Source organism: Cololabis saira, chromosome 2 (assembly GCF_033807715.1).
Source record: "Cololabis saira isolate AMF1-May2022 chromosome 2, fColSai1.1, whole genome shotgun sequence".
In the NCBI taxonomy this organism is placed as follows: domain Eukaryota; kingdom Metazoa; phylum Chordata; class Actinopteri; order Beloniformes; family Belonidae; genus Cololabis; species Cololabis saira.
In genome coordinates this window covers 54,325,285-54,340,554 of record NC_084588.1, presented here as the reverse complement: position 1 = coordinate 54,340,554, position 15,270 = coordinate 54,325,285, and the positions used below count along the sequence as shown (strand labels likewise).

Sequence of the window (15,270 nt, the reverse complement as noted above, 5' to 3'; positions counted from 1 at the left end):
TTACTTGGTAACCGCCCATTATATACCCTTCTGCTCAATATCATGTGCACTAATTATTTTATTTTCATCTAAAAGAGATTGTTTTATATCACATCTCATATCTTATGTCTATATTTCAGGGTGCCTCCTGCTGCAGTGGACTCCCAGCCTATGGAGGAAGCAAAGTCCCAAGTCCCCCAAATTCCATCTGAGAACCCTGACAGCTCATCTGACAGCTCAGATGAAGAACCAGTATCCTGGAAAACAGAGGAAGTTGTTGTTGTTGATGTTGATGATGTTGATGACAAAAAGTGTTTTTTGCACCTTTTGAAAAAGCAGGAGAAATGGCCACACAGAAAACCCCAATGAGTATGGATAATTCTACTCTTTGCGCACTCCTTTCTTGCAAGATAAACCATATAAACCATACCAGCCCTGGCCACAAGTATGTTCCTCCAAGAAAGTGATTGAAGCTGCAAAGTCTGAGACTACAATTACAACAGGTCCTTGGGGGACAGAGGGAACCTGGAAAACTGAAGTCCTGGACACACACACACACACACACACACACACACACACACACACACACACACACACACACACACACACACACACACACACACACACACACACACACACACACACACACACACACACATCACCACCACCTCAGTGCGTGATTCAGTATGTGTGTGATTTAGAAGATGACATTATTGACAGCATTGATTTTTGTTATTATGGTAGGCCTATGTACAATTGTATATTGTATTATTATTGTTATTAATATTAAACATATTTGGCTCCAAGAAGGCTGTAGAGTCATTTTGGGAGGTACATTTTAGCACATTTCATTGTAGCTATGGATTTAAAGCTAATTAAAAGTCGTCTTGTTTATCAGGGCGGGGATGTTGTGAGTGGAGCATTCCAACCGCTACCCCAGAAAACCTCCCTCTTTTTCACAGCCCAATGTTGGCAGGTATGGGTATGTGTGAGAAAGTGAGCAACCCCTCCCCTTCTCACCATCACCGGACTTTTTTTTTAGTGTGTGTGTCAGAGTGGAGGATTGGGCGTGGTCTGTGGGGGAGCAGCACACAGGTGTGCCTGGTTCTGCTGATTGTGGCACACCTGTGTCCAATCAACCTCTCCACCCTGCCTGGGCTTATAAACAGCAGCTGTATACCAGAGGGGTCTGCTGAATGAAGGAAGCTGGCTGACAGGCTATGCTCCATTGTGCCTTCTTTTTTTGGAATGCTGATTTTGCCCTCCGCCTGTATGTGTTTTTTTACATGGAATAAAAAGCCTTATTTTTTTGGCATTCTACGCTCTGCAAGGTTTTTTTTACACCTCATCACCCAGGTCCAGTTTTGCCTTGTCCCCTTGTACGTGGGGAGGCCACTCTGGTTCCTAACAGTATGTATAAAGTCCATGACTTATAAATATAGAATACAAACATTAGTAATTGTCAGTGATTACAGCTGGAGGTTCCTGTGAACAGTTTTAGAGGCTTCTCTTTTACTATTGCGGTCTATGGGAAAAAAGCTTTCTGGGCCCCATGGGATTTTTTGTTGCAGTACCGCGGCTGGCCACTGGGAGAAACCGGCGTGCCTTCTGAGCGCGAGACCGGGGGGCTGGAATGTCCCCGGTCGGTCCTCAAGATGGTGCTGACAACAAAAAACGTCACGTGACTGATACCCGAGTTCTTTGTATCTGCACTCGATTGTTGTTCCTCCAGAAGACCCGGATGTCTGGCACAGTAGAATTGAAATTGAATTGACCCTTTTTCAGCCTACGTCACGTAATGTTGCGCGCGCATCTTGGCAACAGAAGTGGCGTTGTTCTCCAGCAGTTCTGACTGAAAGCAAGCATTTAACAAACTGTTCCCAGCATCAACATGTCTGGTTGTTGCGTAAACGTTTGTACGAATCACTATTCCACCGGCGGACTAAAGTTTTATAGGATTCCGACAGGATCACGACCATTTCAGAGCAACCGGTGCTCCTGCGGAGGCTCCTACCTTCAGGGACAGCGGGACATCGAAGTCTCTGGCCCGCAGGAACTTGAGGAGGAAGCGGTCGGAGAAGCCGGCGGGGTCCCCGGGGACCCCGCACACCCGCCCCGCCCGCTGCCGCAGGCTCTCCAGGGCCGGCCGGAGCCGCTCCGGATCCTCCGGGGGCCGCTCCGGATCCTCCGGACTCTCCGGGGGTTGCTCCAGAACCTCCGGGGGCCGCTCCGGATCCTCCGGGGGCCGCTCCGGATCCTCCGGGGGTCGCTCCAGAACCTCCGGGAGCTCGGGGATCCGCTGGCCGCTCATGACCCTCTCAGTCCGGGTTGGAGTCTCCGCAGCTCCGCAGTGAAGGGGGAGGGACCGCCCCGGGACGACAACCCATTTGGCCACTTGCTAACGTCTTCAACCCACTCATTGTCTGTGTGTATAACCTAAGTCAATTGTAGTGTGCTTGTGTCTGCGGGGAGGGGGGCAGGGCATTAATACGTTTTATGTTTATTTGTTTTATGTTAAGCACTTTGTGTTGCATTATTTGTATGAGAAGTGCTTTATAAATAAAGTTTGATTTGATTTGATTAATAGAACACGGACCTGGAAGTCGGACACCATTTGTCAAAGTCAACTTGTTAAGGTATCATTCGCGATCTTTAGTTGATAATCCCCTTGCATAGCTTGACACGCTGTTCATCTGCACCAGCTTCTGTTGCCAAAATGCGCGCGCATACGTTCTACGTCATCATTGTTTACAAACACAAAAAGGGTCTATTGCAAGAACTGAATTTGAATTGTGAGAGCCGAATGTAGATTCAGTTTTTCGGAATGTAGATTCAGTTTTTCAATGCAATGATTCAAATTAAACAATACAAATTCAAATTATGTGATTCAGATTCAGTTTTTTAATACAATTATTCAAGTTGAGCAATTCAAATTCAAATATAGATGATTCAAATTCAGTTTCTAGTGGCACATATTTCTGCCCATAAACTTTCTCCAGCTGAGAGCAGCATAATCGTGCCAGCTGGGATCAGACCGGGAACAGCGATACTAGCGGCCAGAGCGAGAACTGCAGGTCACGTACGCGTTCAGTGTCTTTTTGAGAACGTGCCTGTCGACGCGCCAAATGAACGCAGGATACGCAGGATACGTGTGACGTCACGCGTACGCGTTCTGAACTGCAAGCATAGACGCGGCTTAAGATTCCTGAAGCAGCAGGTCCCCGTTCCCCCAGCAGTACTGAGACCTGAACCAGGACTCAGACCTGGACCTGGAATCAGACCTGAACCAGGACTCAGACCAGGACAGGTCTGTGAGACACTTTAGGCAGATAAGATGAGACATTTTCATCTTCGTTGTTACAGAAATGAAACTGTTTCTGTTCAGATTGTTTTATTCAGACCTTTGGCAGCAGACCAATACCCAGCCCTGGACCAGGACCAGGACTCAGACCTGGACCAGGACCAGACCAGGACCAGGACCAGGACTCAGACCAGGACCAGGACCTGGACCAGGACCAGGACCAGGACTCAGACCAGGACCAGGACTCAGACCAGGACCAGGACCAGGACCAGGACTCAGACCAGGACCAGGACCAGATCAATACCCAGCAGGAAACATGTTACATTCTCATGTTTAACAAGCACATGCAACATAAAAGGTCATTTACATTTATCTAAACATGTTTTGTACAGAAATATGTACATATTTTATTCTCTTTTTGGTATGACAATACTGGACCAGATCAACTTATCCCTAAATTTAGGATATTTACCTCATGTTTTTAAAGTTGCAGTAAATAAACCTTTCCTTAAAAAACTGGTTCAAGAGTACTTGAATACTTTTACATGTTGGATGTTGCATGAATATTTCCATCTTCTCACTTCATTTTTACATCAACAACTTTGAAAACTGAAGGAATCAAATTAAAACAATCAGATAAATCAATCAAAGATTATACAAACTGGAAAAGTTGAATGTAAAATGGAAATGTTTAGATTTGAAGCTCAAACTTTGTTTCAGGGAAGAAACAAGACTTTAAGAATCTAAACGTGAAGTCAAACATGAAAACATTTAGAGACAGAATCAATAATAAAACAAGAATAACGAGATAAAAATCTAATTTATGATCAAACATCAACAATCCAATAAATTATTTAATGTTTAAATGTGAAAAAGATCAAATAAAATACAATAAACCCAAAAACTAAAGGTTATCGGTGATTATCTTCATCATCATCATTATTATCAACAGCACCTTCATCATCATCATCATCATCCTGATGGAGACACTGAGGAACCAGAACCAGAGTCCAAGTCCAGGATCCAACAGAGACAGTTTCTCTGACAGGAGACTCTGGAGACTAAACTGGACACAGAAACACTGAGGAACCAGAACTGGACCAGATACTAAATCCAGGATAGAGAGGTTCAGAGAAGGTGGTGATGAAGGTGTGGAGGTGGATCAGTCTGTCAGAGACGACTTTATAGAAGGACAGAGTTCCAGCAGGAACGTCCACGTACACTGCTGCTCTGTTAGAGTCTGAAGGTGGAGATGAGGAGGAGATGAATGTTACTCTGTTATTGTGATAGACACGGTAATGACCACCTGGAGAACAGTCCAGACTCCAGGAATGATCGTTCCTTCCAAACTCACAGTCACCAGAGTTTCCTCTCCTGCTGATTCTTCTGTAACTCACTGATACAGAAACACCTCCGCTCCACTGGACCTCCAGTAACAGCGACCCGTCAGAACTTCTCTACACAGCAGCTGAGGAAGATCAAACCTGTCTGGATGATCAGGATATGACTGATCCTCCCCTACAAACATCATCTTCCTGTTTTTGTCAGACAGTTTGATGTTGTTGTTGATTGTGTTTGTGTCGATGGTGAGTTGACAGGAATCTGATGGAGAGAACAAACAAGCAGCTGCAGTTATTATTGATCAGTTATTGATCACTGATGGTGAACGAGTGAACGAGTGAAGATGGTTGAATAAAAACACACTTACACTTCCTCAGACCTGGTGTCAGAAATTGTTGTCCAGCAGGCTCCACCCTGGAAGGAGGAGGAGGGGGGGGGGGGGGGGGGGGGGGGGGGGGGGGGGGGGTGGGGCAGACCAGATCAGTCTCTCTCAGAGGAAGCAGAGATGTCAGAGCCCCCCCCATTGCCTGTTGGACACTCCCGTATCCGCTACACCCCCCCCCATCACCTGTTGGACACTGCTGTATCCGCTACACCCCCCCCATTACCTGTTGGACACTCCCGTATCCACTACACCCCCCCCCCCTCCCCCCCACCCCCCCATCACCTGTTGGACACTCCCGCTACATCACAGCCCTGAGCAACCACCTGAGGTGGAGAAAAACCCCCACACATGCTCTACCATAACCACCACCATAACCCCCCACCCAGCAGTGTGTCCTACCTGAGAGTGTCCTACCTGAGAGTGTCCTACCTGAGTGTGTCCTACCTGAGTATGTCCTACCTGAGAGTGTCCTACCTGAGAGTGTCCTACCTGAGAGTGTCCTACCTGAGTGTGTCCTACCTGAGAGTGTCCTACCTGAGTGTGTCCTACCTGAGAGTGTCCTACCTGAGTGTGTCCTACCTGAGTGTGTCCTACCTGAGAGTGTCCTACCTGATAGTGTCCTACCTGAGTGTGTCCTACCTGAGTGTGTCCTACCTGGGAGTGTCCTACCTGAGTGTGTCCTACCTGAGTGTGTCCTACCTGAGAGTGTCCTACCTGAGTGTGTCCTACCTGAGTATGTCCTACCTGAGAGTGTCCTACCTGAGAGTGTCCTACCTGAGAGTGTCCTACCTGAGTGTGTCCTACCTGAGAGTGTCCTACCTGAGTGTGTCCTACCTGAGAGTGTCCTACCTGAGTGTGTCCTACCTGAGTGTGTCCTACCTGAGAGTGTCCTACCTGATAGTGTCCTACCTGAGTGTGTCCCTACCTGAGTGTGTCCTACCTGGGAGTGTCCTACCTGAGTGTGTCCTACCTGAGTGTGTCCTACCTGAGAGTGTCCTACCTGAGTGTGTCCTACCTGAGAGTATTCTACCTGAGAGTGTCCCTACCTGAGTGTGTCCTACCTGAGAGTGTCCTACCTGGGAGTGTCCTACCTGAGTGTGTCCTACCTGAGAGTGTCCTACCTGAGTGTGTCCTACCTGGGAGTGTCCTACCTGAGAGTGTCCTACCTGAGTGTGTCCAGTCTCCAGCGGGGATCCTTCAGTCTAGACAGAAGCTTCCCTGCTGACTCTCCTGGATGGTTGTAGCTCAGGTCCAGCTCTCTCAGGTGGGAGGGGTTGGAGGTCAGAGCTGAGACCAGAGAAGAACTTCCTTCCTCTGAGATCAGACAGCCTGACAGCCTGCAGACACACAACACGGGTCTATGCATGTTCTCTGCTCAAGTGTCCTGCTGCAGACACACAACACAGGTCTGCTGCATGTTCTCTGCTCTTCTACTTTGAATCCTTTTGAACTGAGTATGGACAATGAGGGTATTTATGAAACATACTTTAATCCTGACAAGAACCTGTTTAATTCTAGCTCGGCTAATCTGTCATGTAACTATTATACAGAAGATTCGTTTAATAATCTATTTCACCCTGACCTCAACCTGGATTGTAACACTTTTTCCACTTTTCACCTAAATGTTCGTAGTCTGTCGAAAAATTTTGATGAATTGAAAACATTTCTATCCACTCTGTCCCACTCTTTTTCAGTTTTGGCCTTTACTGAAACTTGGCTAAAAGATGAAAACATCAGTCTCTATCCGCTACCTCATTATAATCCTATTCACACCTGTAGGAAGGGAAAAAAAGGGGGGTGGGGTCTCATTGTATGTGCTGAATACATTTAACTTCACTCCTAGAAAGGATCTGAGCCTGGATTTCAACATGACGTCAGTGGAATCATTATTTGTTGAACTCCCATTATGCTTACAAACCTGTAAGAAAAGTGTTTTGATAGGTTGCATTTATAGACCACCTGACTCTGACTTTCATACATTTATTGATGCACTTTACTCTACGCTTGAATTGATACATAAGGAACGTAAATTGTGTATTTTGCTTGGTGATTTTAACATTAATTTGCTTAATGGGGATCTTACATCATCATCAGACTTCCTAAATGTATTGTATTCTTTTAATTTTTACCCTCTGATAACCAACCCTTCCCGGATAACTAAGACATCAGCCTCACTCATTGATAACATCTTGATTAATTCAATTGATTGTGATATCACCCCAGGCCTGCTGTTGTGTGATGCCTCAGACCATCTTCCAGTCTTCCAAATTATACGTACTTATGCATTTCCAAAGATCAAATCTGATACTTATAAACTAATGAAATATCGTAAAATTACCACAAAGAGTATGGAATCCTTTAAGTTAGTCATCAGTTCCATCTCATGGGATGAGGTTTTAAGGTCGGACGATGTCAATGAAGCCTATCACTCATTTTTAACACTCATGAATGTGGCTATAGAGGCATCTTTCCCTCTGATAAATATGAATTCTAACAAAAAATCCTCCAAGGGGAAGCCCTGGATCACAGAAGATCTGAAGAAATTCTCTCGAAAAAAAAACAAACTCTATAGAAAATCAATCATAAATCCTTCTCCTACTAATATAGAAATCTATAAGCAATACAGAAATCGATTTACAGCTTTAGTAAGGAAAACTAAGAAAAAATATTATGCTGATAAATTTAATATTGCCTCAAATGACCCCAAGTCAACATGGAACCTCATTAACCACCTATTAAATCGTAGGAAATCACCTCTAGCCACACCTACAGAGATGAAGGGGAAGGAAGGCACTCTTTTCAACCCAAATGAAGTGGCTGATGGGTTCAATGATTTCTTTGTTAATGTTGGTTTCAATCTGGCATCTTGTATCAAGGCAGCTGATGGGAATCCCTGTGGCCTAATTAAAGGGCAGTTTCCCCCACTCTTAAACCTGGATCCCCCGAATCCTCAGGAAGTCCATAGTATTATCATGGCATTAAAGAACTCGGCGGCTGGGCATGATGGCATTAAGTCTGCCCTCATCAAAGAGACCATTGATTTTATACTACCACCTCTTACCCATATCTTTTCATTATCCTTTCAATCTGGAATCATTCCCCAGGAATTAAAAATTGCAAAAGTCGTCCCGATTTTTAAATCGGGTGACACTAATGAATTCGGAAATTATCGACCAATATCTATTCTTCCCTGTATATCTAAAATTCTGGAAAAGCTGGTCTTTCATAGAATATCTCAACATTTTGGAATTAACAATATATTATATAAACACCAATATGGTTTCCGAAAAAAATATTCCACAGAACATGCACTCCTCCAGCTTGTAAATAATATTTCCAACGCTCTTGATGATAAAAAATTTGCCTTAGGAATTTTCCTGGATTTAAGTAAAGCTTTCGATACGGTAGATCACAACATTCTTATCTCTAAGCTCTACAGGTATGGTGTGGCGGGAACCGCCCTTAACTGGTTCAAAAACTATCTGACCAATAGAGAACAATTTGTCCATCTTAATGACTTTTCTTCTAAAAAATCTAAAATCTTGTTTGGTGTACCCCAAGGCTCAATCTTGGGCCCTTTGCTATTCTTAATTTATATCAATGATATGCCTATGATGTGTAAAACATTTCTTCCTGTCCTGTTCGCAGATGACACTAATCTCATCGCTGTTCATGAGGATTTTCCCACTCTGATTAAATGTGCAAATGATGAACTTTCTTCAATTGCCCACTGGTTCCAACTTAACAAACTGACCCTCAATGTCAATAAATGCAACTTCATGGTCTTTTGTAACATTAATAAGTTCTATCCCAAGGAGTTAGCCAAAATTCTAATAAATGGTAATGAAATCCTTCAAGTCAATTCAACCAAATTTCTGGGGGTTATTCTAGATGAACACCTCAACTGGTGTAATCATATTGATCTCGTCTCCAAAAGATCCATGAAGATGCTAGGCATTTTGAGGAAAGTCCTCCCTTTAATTCATTCCTCAGCTTACTTAACCCTATATTATAGTTTCTTGTTCCCTCATTTAAATTATTGTAACATTGTTTGGGCAGCTAATTATCCGACTCATCTAAGAAAACTACTCTTATTGCAGAAGAGGTTTTTGAGATTGATCTCCCACTCCTCTAGATATGCGCCATCAGCGCCTCTTTTTCTAAAGTATCGGCTCTTACCTATTGATAAGGTGAATGCCTATCAAACATGCCTTTTTATTCATAAGTTTATATACAGGAAACAAGATCTGCCTATTACTTTTCACAATTTCTTTATTCTGACAACAGACTTTCACTCATATCACTTATCTATACCGTCCTCCCGAACCTCAAGTCACCAATTCAACATTACTTATAGAGGCCCCAAGCTCTGGTCTGACTTAAACTCTTCACTGAGGTCCACCTCCTCCCAATGCATTTTCAAAAAAAACCTAAAGGAATTTTTACTTTCCACAGGAACCTAATTTACTTTCTCTACTCGACCTTTAATTTTATCGACCTTTAATTATATATTCTTTCTCATTGTACTGCTTTTGTCACATTTTTTTGTTCTTTCTTTGTGTCTTTTACTATTAGTTGTTTGAAGTACTTGAATTCCTGTTGCTATTGATCTTTGTCTTTTGGTTGTTGTTTAGCTCATGCATGCTGTCTGCTTGTCCTTTGTTTTGTTTTTTTGACAGGGGTGGAACCTTGTATAAGTTCGCTATAGAACTTCGTTCCCTCCTTGCGCAGTGCTTCATGCATCTAATTGTGCTAAATTAATAAACTCTAAACTCTAAACTCTAAACTCTAAGTGTCCTGCTGCAGACACGTTTAGCAGCAGGTTCACTGGACCTGGAAAAGACTTGAATGAATCCTGACCTGAGAGACTCCAGGTGACAGTGTGGACTCTCCAGTCCAGGGCACAGCTGCTCCAGTCCAGAATCCTGCAGGTCGTTGTTGCTCAGGTCCAGTTCTGTCAGACTGGAGGACTGAGAGCTGAGGACTGAGGACAGAAGTGGACAGATGTCCTTTGAGAGGTGACAGCCACTCAGTCTGCAGATGGAAGAAAAGAACAACAACCAGGTTATTTCACTGTTGTGGAAGAAAATGTAGTTGGGTCTCCAACTACTCTTCTGGTCTCAGTAAAGTTTGTGTTAAATCACATTTCAGCAACAAACAACTCAAGCTGATTTACATCATAAAAACCTGAAAAGTAAAGAGGAGACTACAATTTAGTCCTGAAATTAACACCTCAAATCTGAATCCAAATGGTTTCAATAATCCAATAAAGGCAGCTGTAAATAGAGGTGTAATCTGGATTTAAAAGAACTGAGGGTTGAACCTCCAGCGTTCCTGCAGGTCTCTAGAAGGTTGTTCCAGATCTGTGGAGAATTGAAGCTGAATGCCGCCCCAACCCCCCCCCCCCCCCCCCCCCTAGTAAAAATATGTGTCTGTTGGTACTTACAGAACTTTCTTGGAGGCTTTGATCACCGGCAGCAGCCTCCGTAGAGCATCCTCTGAAGCTGAGAACTTCTTCAGGTCAAACACCTCTAGATCTCCTGATGACAGTAAGATGAAGGCCAGAGCCGACCACTGAGCAGGAGACAGTTTATCTGTGGAGAGATGTCCAGACCTCAGGGACCGTTGGACCTCGTCCACCAGAGACCGATCGTTCAGTTCATTCAGACAGTGGAACAGGTTGATGCTTCTCTCTGCAGACAGATCCCCACTGATCTTCTTCTTGATGTATTTGATAGTTTCCTGATTGTTCTGTGATCTTCTTTGGTTTGATGTCATCAGACCTCGTAAGAGGTTCTGATTGGTCTCCAGTGAAAGACCCTGGAGGAAGCGCAGAAACAAGTCCAGGTGTCCGTTTGGACTCTGTAAGGCCTTGTCCACAGCTGTCTGATAGAAGCGAGTCTCTTCATCTTCATCATCATCATATTCTTCATCTTCATAATTTTCAAATGCATCTTCATATTTTTCTACTTCACCCTCATCCTCATCGTCAATTTTATCTTCATCATCTTCCTCCTGAACTTCTTCTCGTGTTTCAGATGTGAGAGAGGTTGTCTGATCTTCCATCAGGTTGACTCCAGACTTGATGAAGGTCTGATGGACATGAAGAGCAGCCAGAAACTCCTGAACACTCAGATGGATGAAGCAGAAGACCTGGTCCTGGTACAGGCTGCTCTCCTCTCTAAAGATCTGGGTGAACACTCCTGAGTACACTGAGGCCTCTCTGACATCGATGCCACACTCTCTCAGGTCTGGTTCATAGAAGATCAGGTTTCCTTTCTGCAGCTGCTCAAAAGCCAGTTTTCCCAGAGACTCCACCATCTTCCTGCTCTCTGGACTCCAGTGTGGATCTGTCTCAGCTCCTCCATCATACTTGACCTTCTTCAGTTTGGCCTGGACCACCAGGAAGTGGATGTACATCTCAGTCAGGGTCGTGGGCAGCTCCCCTCCCTCTTTGGTTTTCAGGACTTTCTCCAGGACCGTAGCAGTGATCCAGCAGAAGACTGGGATGTGGCACATGATGTGGAGGCTCCGTGATGTCTTGATGTGGGAGATGATCCTGCTGGTCTTCTCCTCATCTCTGAACCTCTTCCTGAAGTATTCCTCCTTCTGTGGGTCAGTGAACCCTCTGACCTCTGTCACCATGTCAACACAGTAAGGAGGGATCTGATTGGCTGCTGCGGGTCGTGTGGTGATCCAGAGACGAGCAGAAGGAAGCAGGTTCCCCCTTATGAGGTTTGTCAGCAGCACGTCCACTGAGGTGGACCTTCTGGGGTCACTGACGATTGTAGAGTTGTGGAAGTCCAGAGGAAGTCGACTCTCATCCAGACCGTCAAAGATGAACACGACCTGGAACTCTTCAAAGATGCAGATTCCTTTGGTTTCAGAGAAGAACAGATGAACTAGTTCCACCAAGCTGAACTTCTCCTCTCTCAGCACATTCAGCTGTCTGAAGGTGAATGGAAGCAGGAACTGGATGTCCTGGTTGGTTCTGCCTTCAGCCCAGTCCAGACTGAACTTCTGTGTTAGGACTGTTTTCCCGATGCCGGCCACTCCCTTCGTCATCACCGTTCTGATTGGTCCTCCTCTTCCAGGTGGGGGTTTGAAGATGTCTTCCTGTCTGATGGCTGTTTCTGCTCCGTCTGGTTTCCTGGAAGCTGCTTCAATCTGTCTGACTTCATGTTCTTCATTGACCTCTCCGGTCCCTCCCTCTGTGATGTAGAGCTCCGTGTAGATCTGCTCCAGAAGGGTTGGGTTTCCTGCTTTAATGATCCCCTCAAACACATGCTGGTGCTTCTTCTGCAGCTGAACTTTGAGTTTGGATTGACAAACGGCAGCGACGGTATCTAAATAGAGATGAAATAAAGAAAACCACTTAGTGATTAAAACCAACCCCCAACAAGTTCTACTTCCTCTAAGAATCAACATTTCAACATTCACTGATCAGCCGTTCAATGAGGGGTATTGAAGCGTTTTCCTCCCAAAAACTCTCCGATCAATCAGAGGAACAACAACAGTGTTTCCTCTACGATTCACTTCAGACACACAAGTTGTGTTTGTTTTGTGTTTGCTGGAACTGAATATTGAATCCACACGGTTCAACTCTTTAGAATGACACTTGAATTTACTGGGATATTAATGACCCTATTAATGAGATGTTCCTAACAGAAGATGAGCTGAGTTCCTCCACCTTCCAGTGGGTTTAATGTTGTGTCTGATCTGTGAATGTTGGTCCTCTACTGAGACATTGGGTGTGGTTTATCCAGCAGCTCAGATGTTCAGAGAAACGTCTTACTGCTCTGCAGGAGGTCAGCCAGCTTCTCCTGCTTCCTCGTCCTCAAGAACTTCACTGTGATCTTCATGAATGTCTCTCTGATGCTCTTCTGTTCTTCATCTTCATCCTCCTCCAGACTCTCTGAGGATTCTGGGTAATCTGGACTCAGAACCTTCAGGATCTTCTTCAGCTCGTCCTTCACAAACATGACGATGTCGTCCTCCAGCAGCTGGAACAGAAGACCACATGAAGGACACAACCAGACTGAAACCATGGAGACAAACATCAGGTCCATGATGGACAGACTGACAGTCCACTGGTCTCCAGAGACCAGCATGGAGACAAACATCAGGTCCATGATGGACAGACTGACAGTCCACTGGTCTCCAGAGACCAGCATGGAGACAAACATCAGGTCCATGATGGACAGACTGACAGCCCACTGGTCTCCAGAGACCAGCATGGAGACAAACATCAGGTCCATGATGGACAGACTGACAGTCCACTGGTCTCCAGAGACCAGCATGGAGACAAACATCAGACCCATGATGGACAGACTGACAGTCCACTGGTCTCCAGAGACCAGCATGGAGACAAACATCAGGTCCATGATGGACAGACTGACAGTCCACTGGTCTCCAAACACCAGCATGGAGACAAACATCAGGACCATGATGGACAGACTGATAGTCCACTGGTCTCCAGAGACCAGCATGCAGATGGACATCAGGACAACAGATGGAGACAGTTGTTGTTCATGTACAGACCTGAAAGACGGAGTCCAGCTGGGTCTGATGCTGCTGGACAGACGGACCGCTGGGGGACTCTGAGATCTGCTCGTCCACTCTGTGGAGGAATCATGAAGAATTAGGTCACATGATGTCTGAAGGTCCATGGAGTCATGTTTGGATGAGGACAGTCCACCAGAGGACTTCCTGTCATGTTAAAGGTTCTCTGGTCCTCCTGAGACTGAGAACGTCCACGTCTTTCTCCCAGTACCAGCTCTCAATCTGGTGGTACAAGAAGGTCCAGCAAGTGTCCACAAAGACCAGCTTCTCAAGAGATCAATGTTCACATGGTTCCAGGAACCATCTGTCCTCCTGCATCCAGCAACACCGTCCACCTGAGGAGAACTTCCTCCCTAAATGATGTTGCAACCACAGCAGAAAGATGCCCCCTGCTGGACAAACCGCTGAACTACAGTCACTCAGAAGAGACTCCAACCCCACCTTTATAGTCTGCTGTGTTTCTGGAAACATCAACAACCATCTAACAACGGCAGCAAAACAGAGAAATGTTCACGCTTACAAATAACTCACCTCTCTGAAGGAAAACCAGGAGACTCTTTAAAACCGATAAAAAAATCCTTTGATTCATTACTCTTCAAGGACACACAGCTGGGTCCAGGTCCAGGTCCAGGTCCAGGTCCAGGTCCAGGTCCAGGTCCTGGTCCAGGTCCAGGTCCAGGTCCAGGTCTCCTGTAATAAAGGTGTTTGGTGACGTGAGGGCTGAACTCTGACGTGCAGAAGAGTCATGGACAGTTAGATCATCTCACCTCTCTTCTTCTCTCTCAGGTTTTCCCCTCGGGGAGGTTTTGGAGGGAAGGACTCCCTCCTCTCTGTCCTCACACTGATCCATGCTGCTGGATTCACATCAGCTCACACACACCTTCTACCTTCATCTGCAGAGGAAACACACGTCATGGTAGATGTACAACCACCAGCTCTGACTGATCTTCCCTTCAGCTTCATGTCCGACAGCAGTGAGGAAGCTGCTGCACTTCTACTATCCGACCACTAGATGGAGTCATGGAGCTGCAGCTCAGCTCACACCCTCAACCCACATTTACACTCCATTTAATCACACGTTTGCTCTTAGTTTCTGTCTCCAGGACAAAATATCATCATTGACTCTTAATTACTGAAACACCTTAGACCCTGGTGAGTCCAGTCCTGTACCCAGTTTACACTCAAACAGATTGTGGGGTGGATGGACCCTGGAGAGTCCAGTCCTGGACCCAGTTTAAACCCAAACAGATTGTGGGGTGGATGGACCCTGGAGAGTCCAGTCCTGGACCCAGAGCAGCTGACATGATCACGTTCCTCCAGCATCTTTACCGATGCTGCTGCTGGAGAAGGTGTCAGCTGACAGTGTGGACCATCAACTACCTCATCAACAGATTTTAGGATGTGATGTTTGTGAAATCCCACCGTAGAGACCAGGGGCCTCATCTATAAAGCTTGCTTGCGCAGAAAAAGCGCCTGAAAGTTGCGGAAGCCGCCTTCTACGCAAATCCTCGGATCTAAAAAGAAAAAAACTAACCGAAAAATCTGCTTATCTTTACGGCAACCAGGACCCTCCCGTAAGAATTTACTTAAGACATGGGGAACTGGCGAGGCAGGCTGTGAGGTGGTGAAATGAAGCCAGATTCATGTCATACTCTTAATAATGTCATCACATATCACAACATATATCAGACTTAAAATAATA

General features: G+C 45.4%; 2 protein-coding genes across 3 annotated transcripts in view; one reads left to right on the top strand and one right to left on the bottom strand.

Annotated features, from left to right (window-relative positions):
- LOC133418372 (NLR family CARD domain-containing protein 3-like) overlaps nt 1-15,270 on the top strand; it is a 170,944-nt gene that overhangs the window by 100,100 nt on the left and 55,574 nt on the right. The gene's annotated exons all lie outside the window — the stretch shown is intronic.
- Nucleotides 3,354-15,270, bottom strand: part of LOC133418402 (NLR family CARD domain-containing protein 3-like) — a 23,593-nt gene continuing 11,676 nt past the window's right edge. For both annotated transcript variants that reach the window (XM_061707061.1, XM_061707071.1), the window contains 9 exons: nt 14,336-14,461; nt 14,100-14,258; nt 13,548-13,626; nt 12,802-13,009; nt 10,453-12,352; nt 9,867-10,040; nt 6,173-6,343; nt 4,989-5,035; nt 3,354-4,882 (listed from right to left, as the gene is read on the bottom strand). In XM_061707061.1, the coding sequence (XP_061563045.1) occupies nt 4,674-4,882; nt 4,989-5,035; nt 6,173-6,343; nt 9,867-10,040; nt 10,453-12,352; nt 12,802-13,009; nt 13,548-13,626; nt 14,100-14,258; nt 14,336-14,418 (3,030 nt within the window). In that variant the 5' untranslated portion in view covers nt 14,419-14,461 and the 3' untranslated portion in view covers nt 3,354-4,673. The remainder of the gene's footprint in view (nt 4,883-4,988; nt 5,036-6,172; nt 6,344-9,866; nt 10,041-10,452; nt 12,353-12,801; nt 13,010-13,547; nt 13,627-14,099; nt 14,259-14,335; nt 14,462-15,270) is intronic.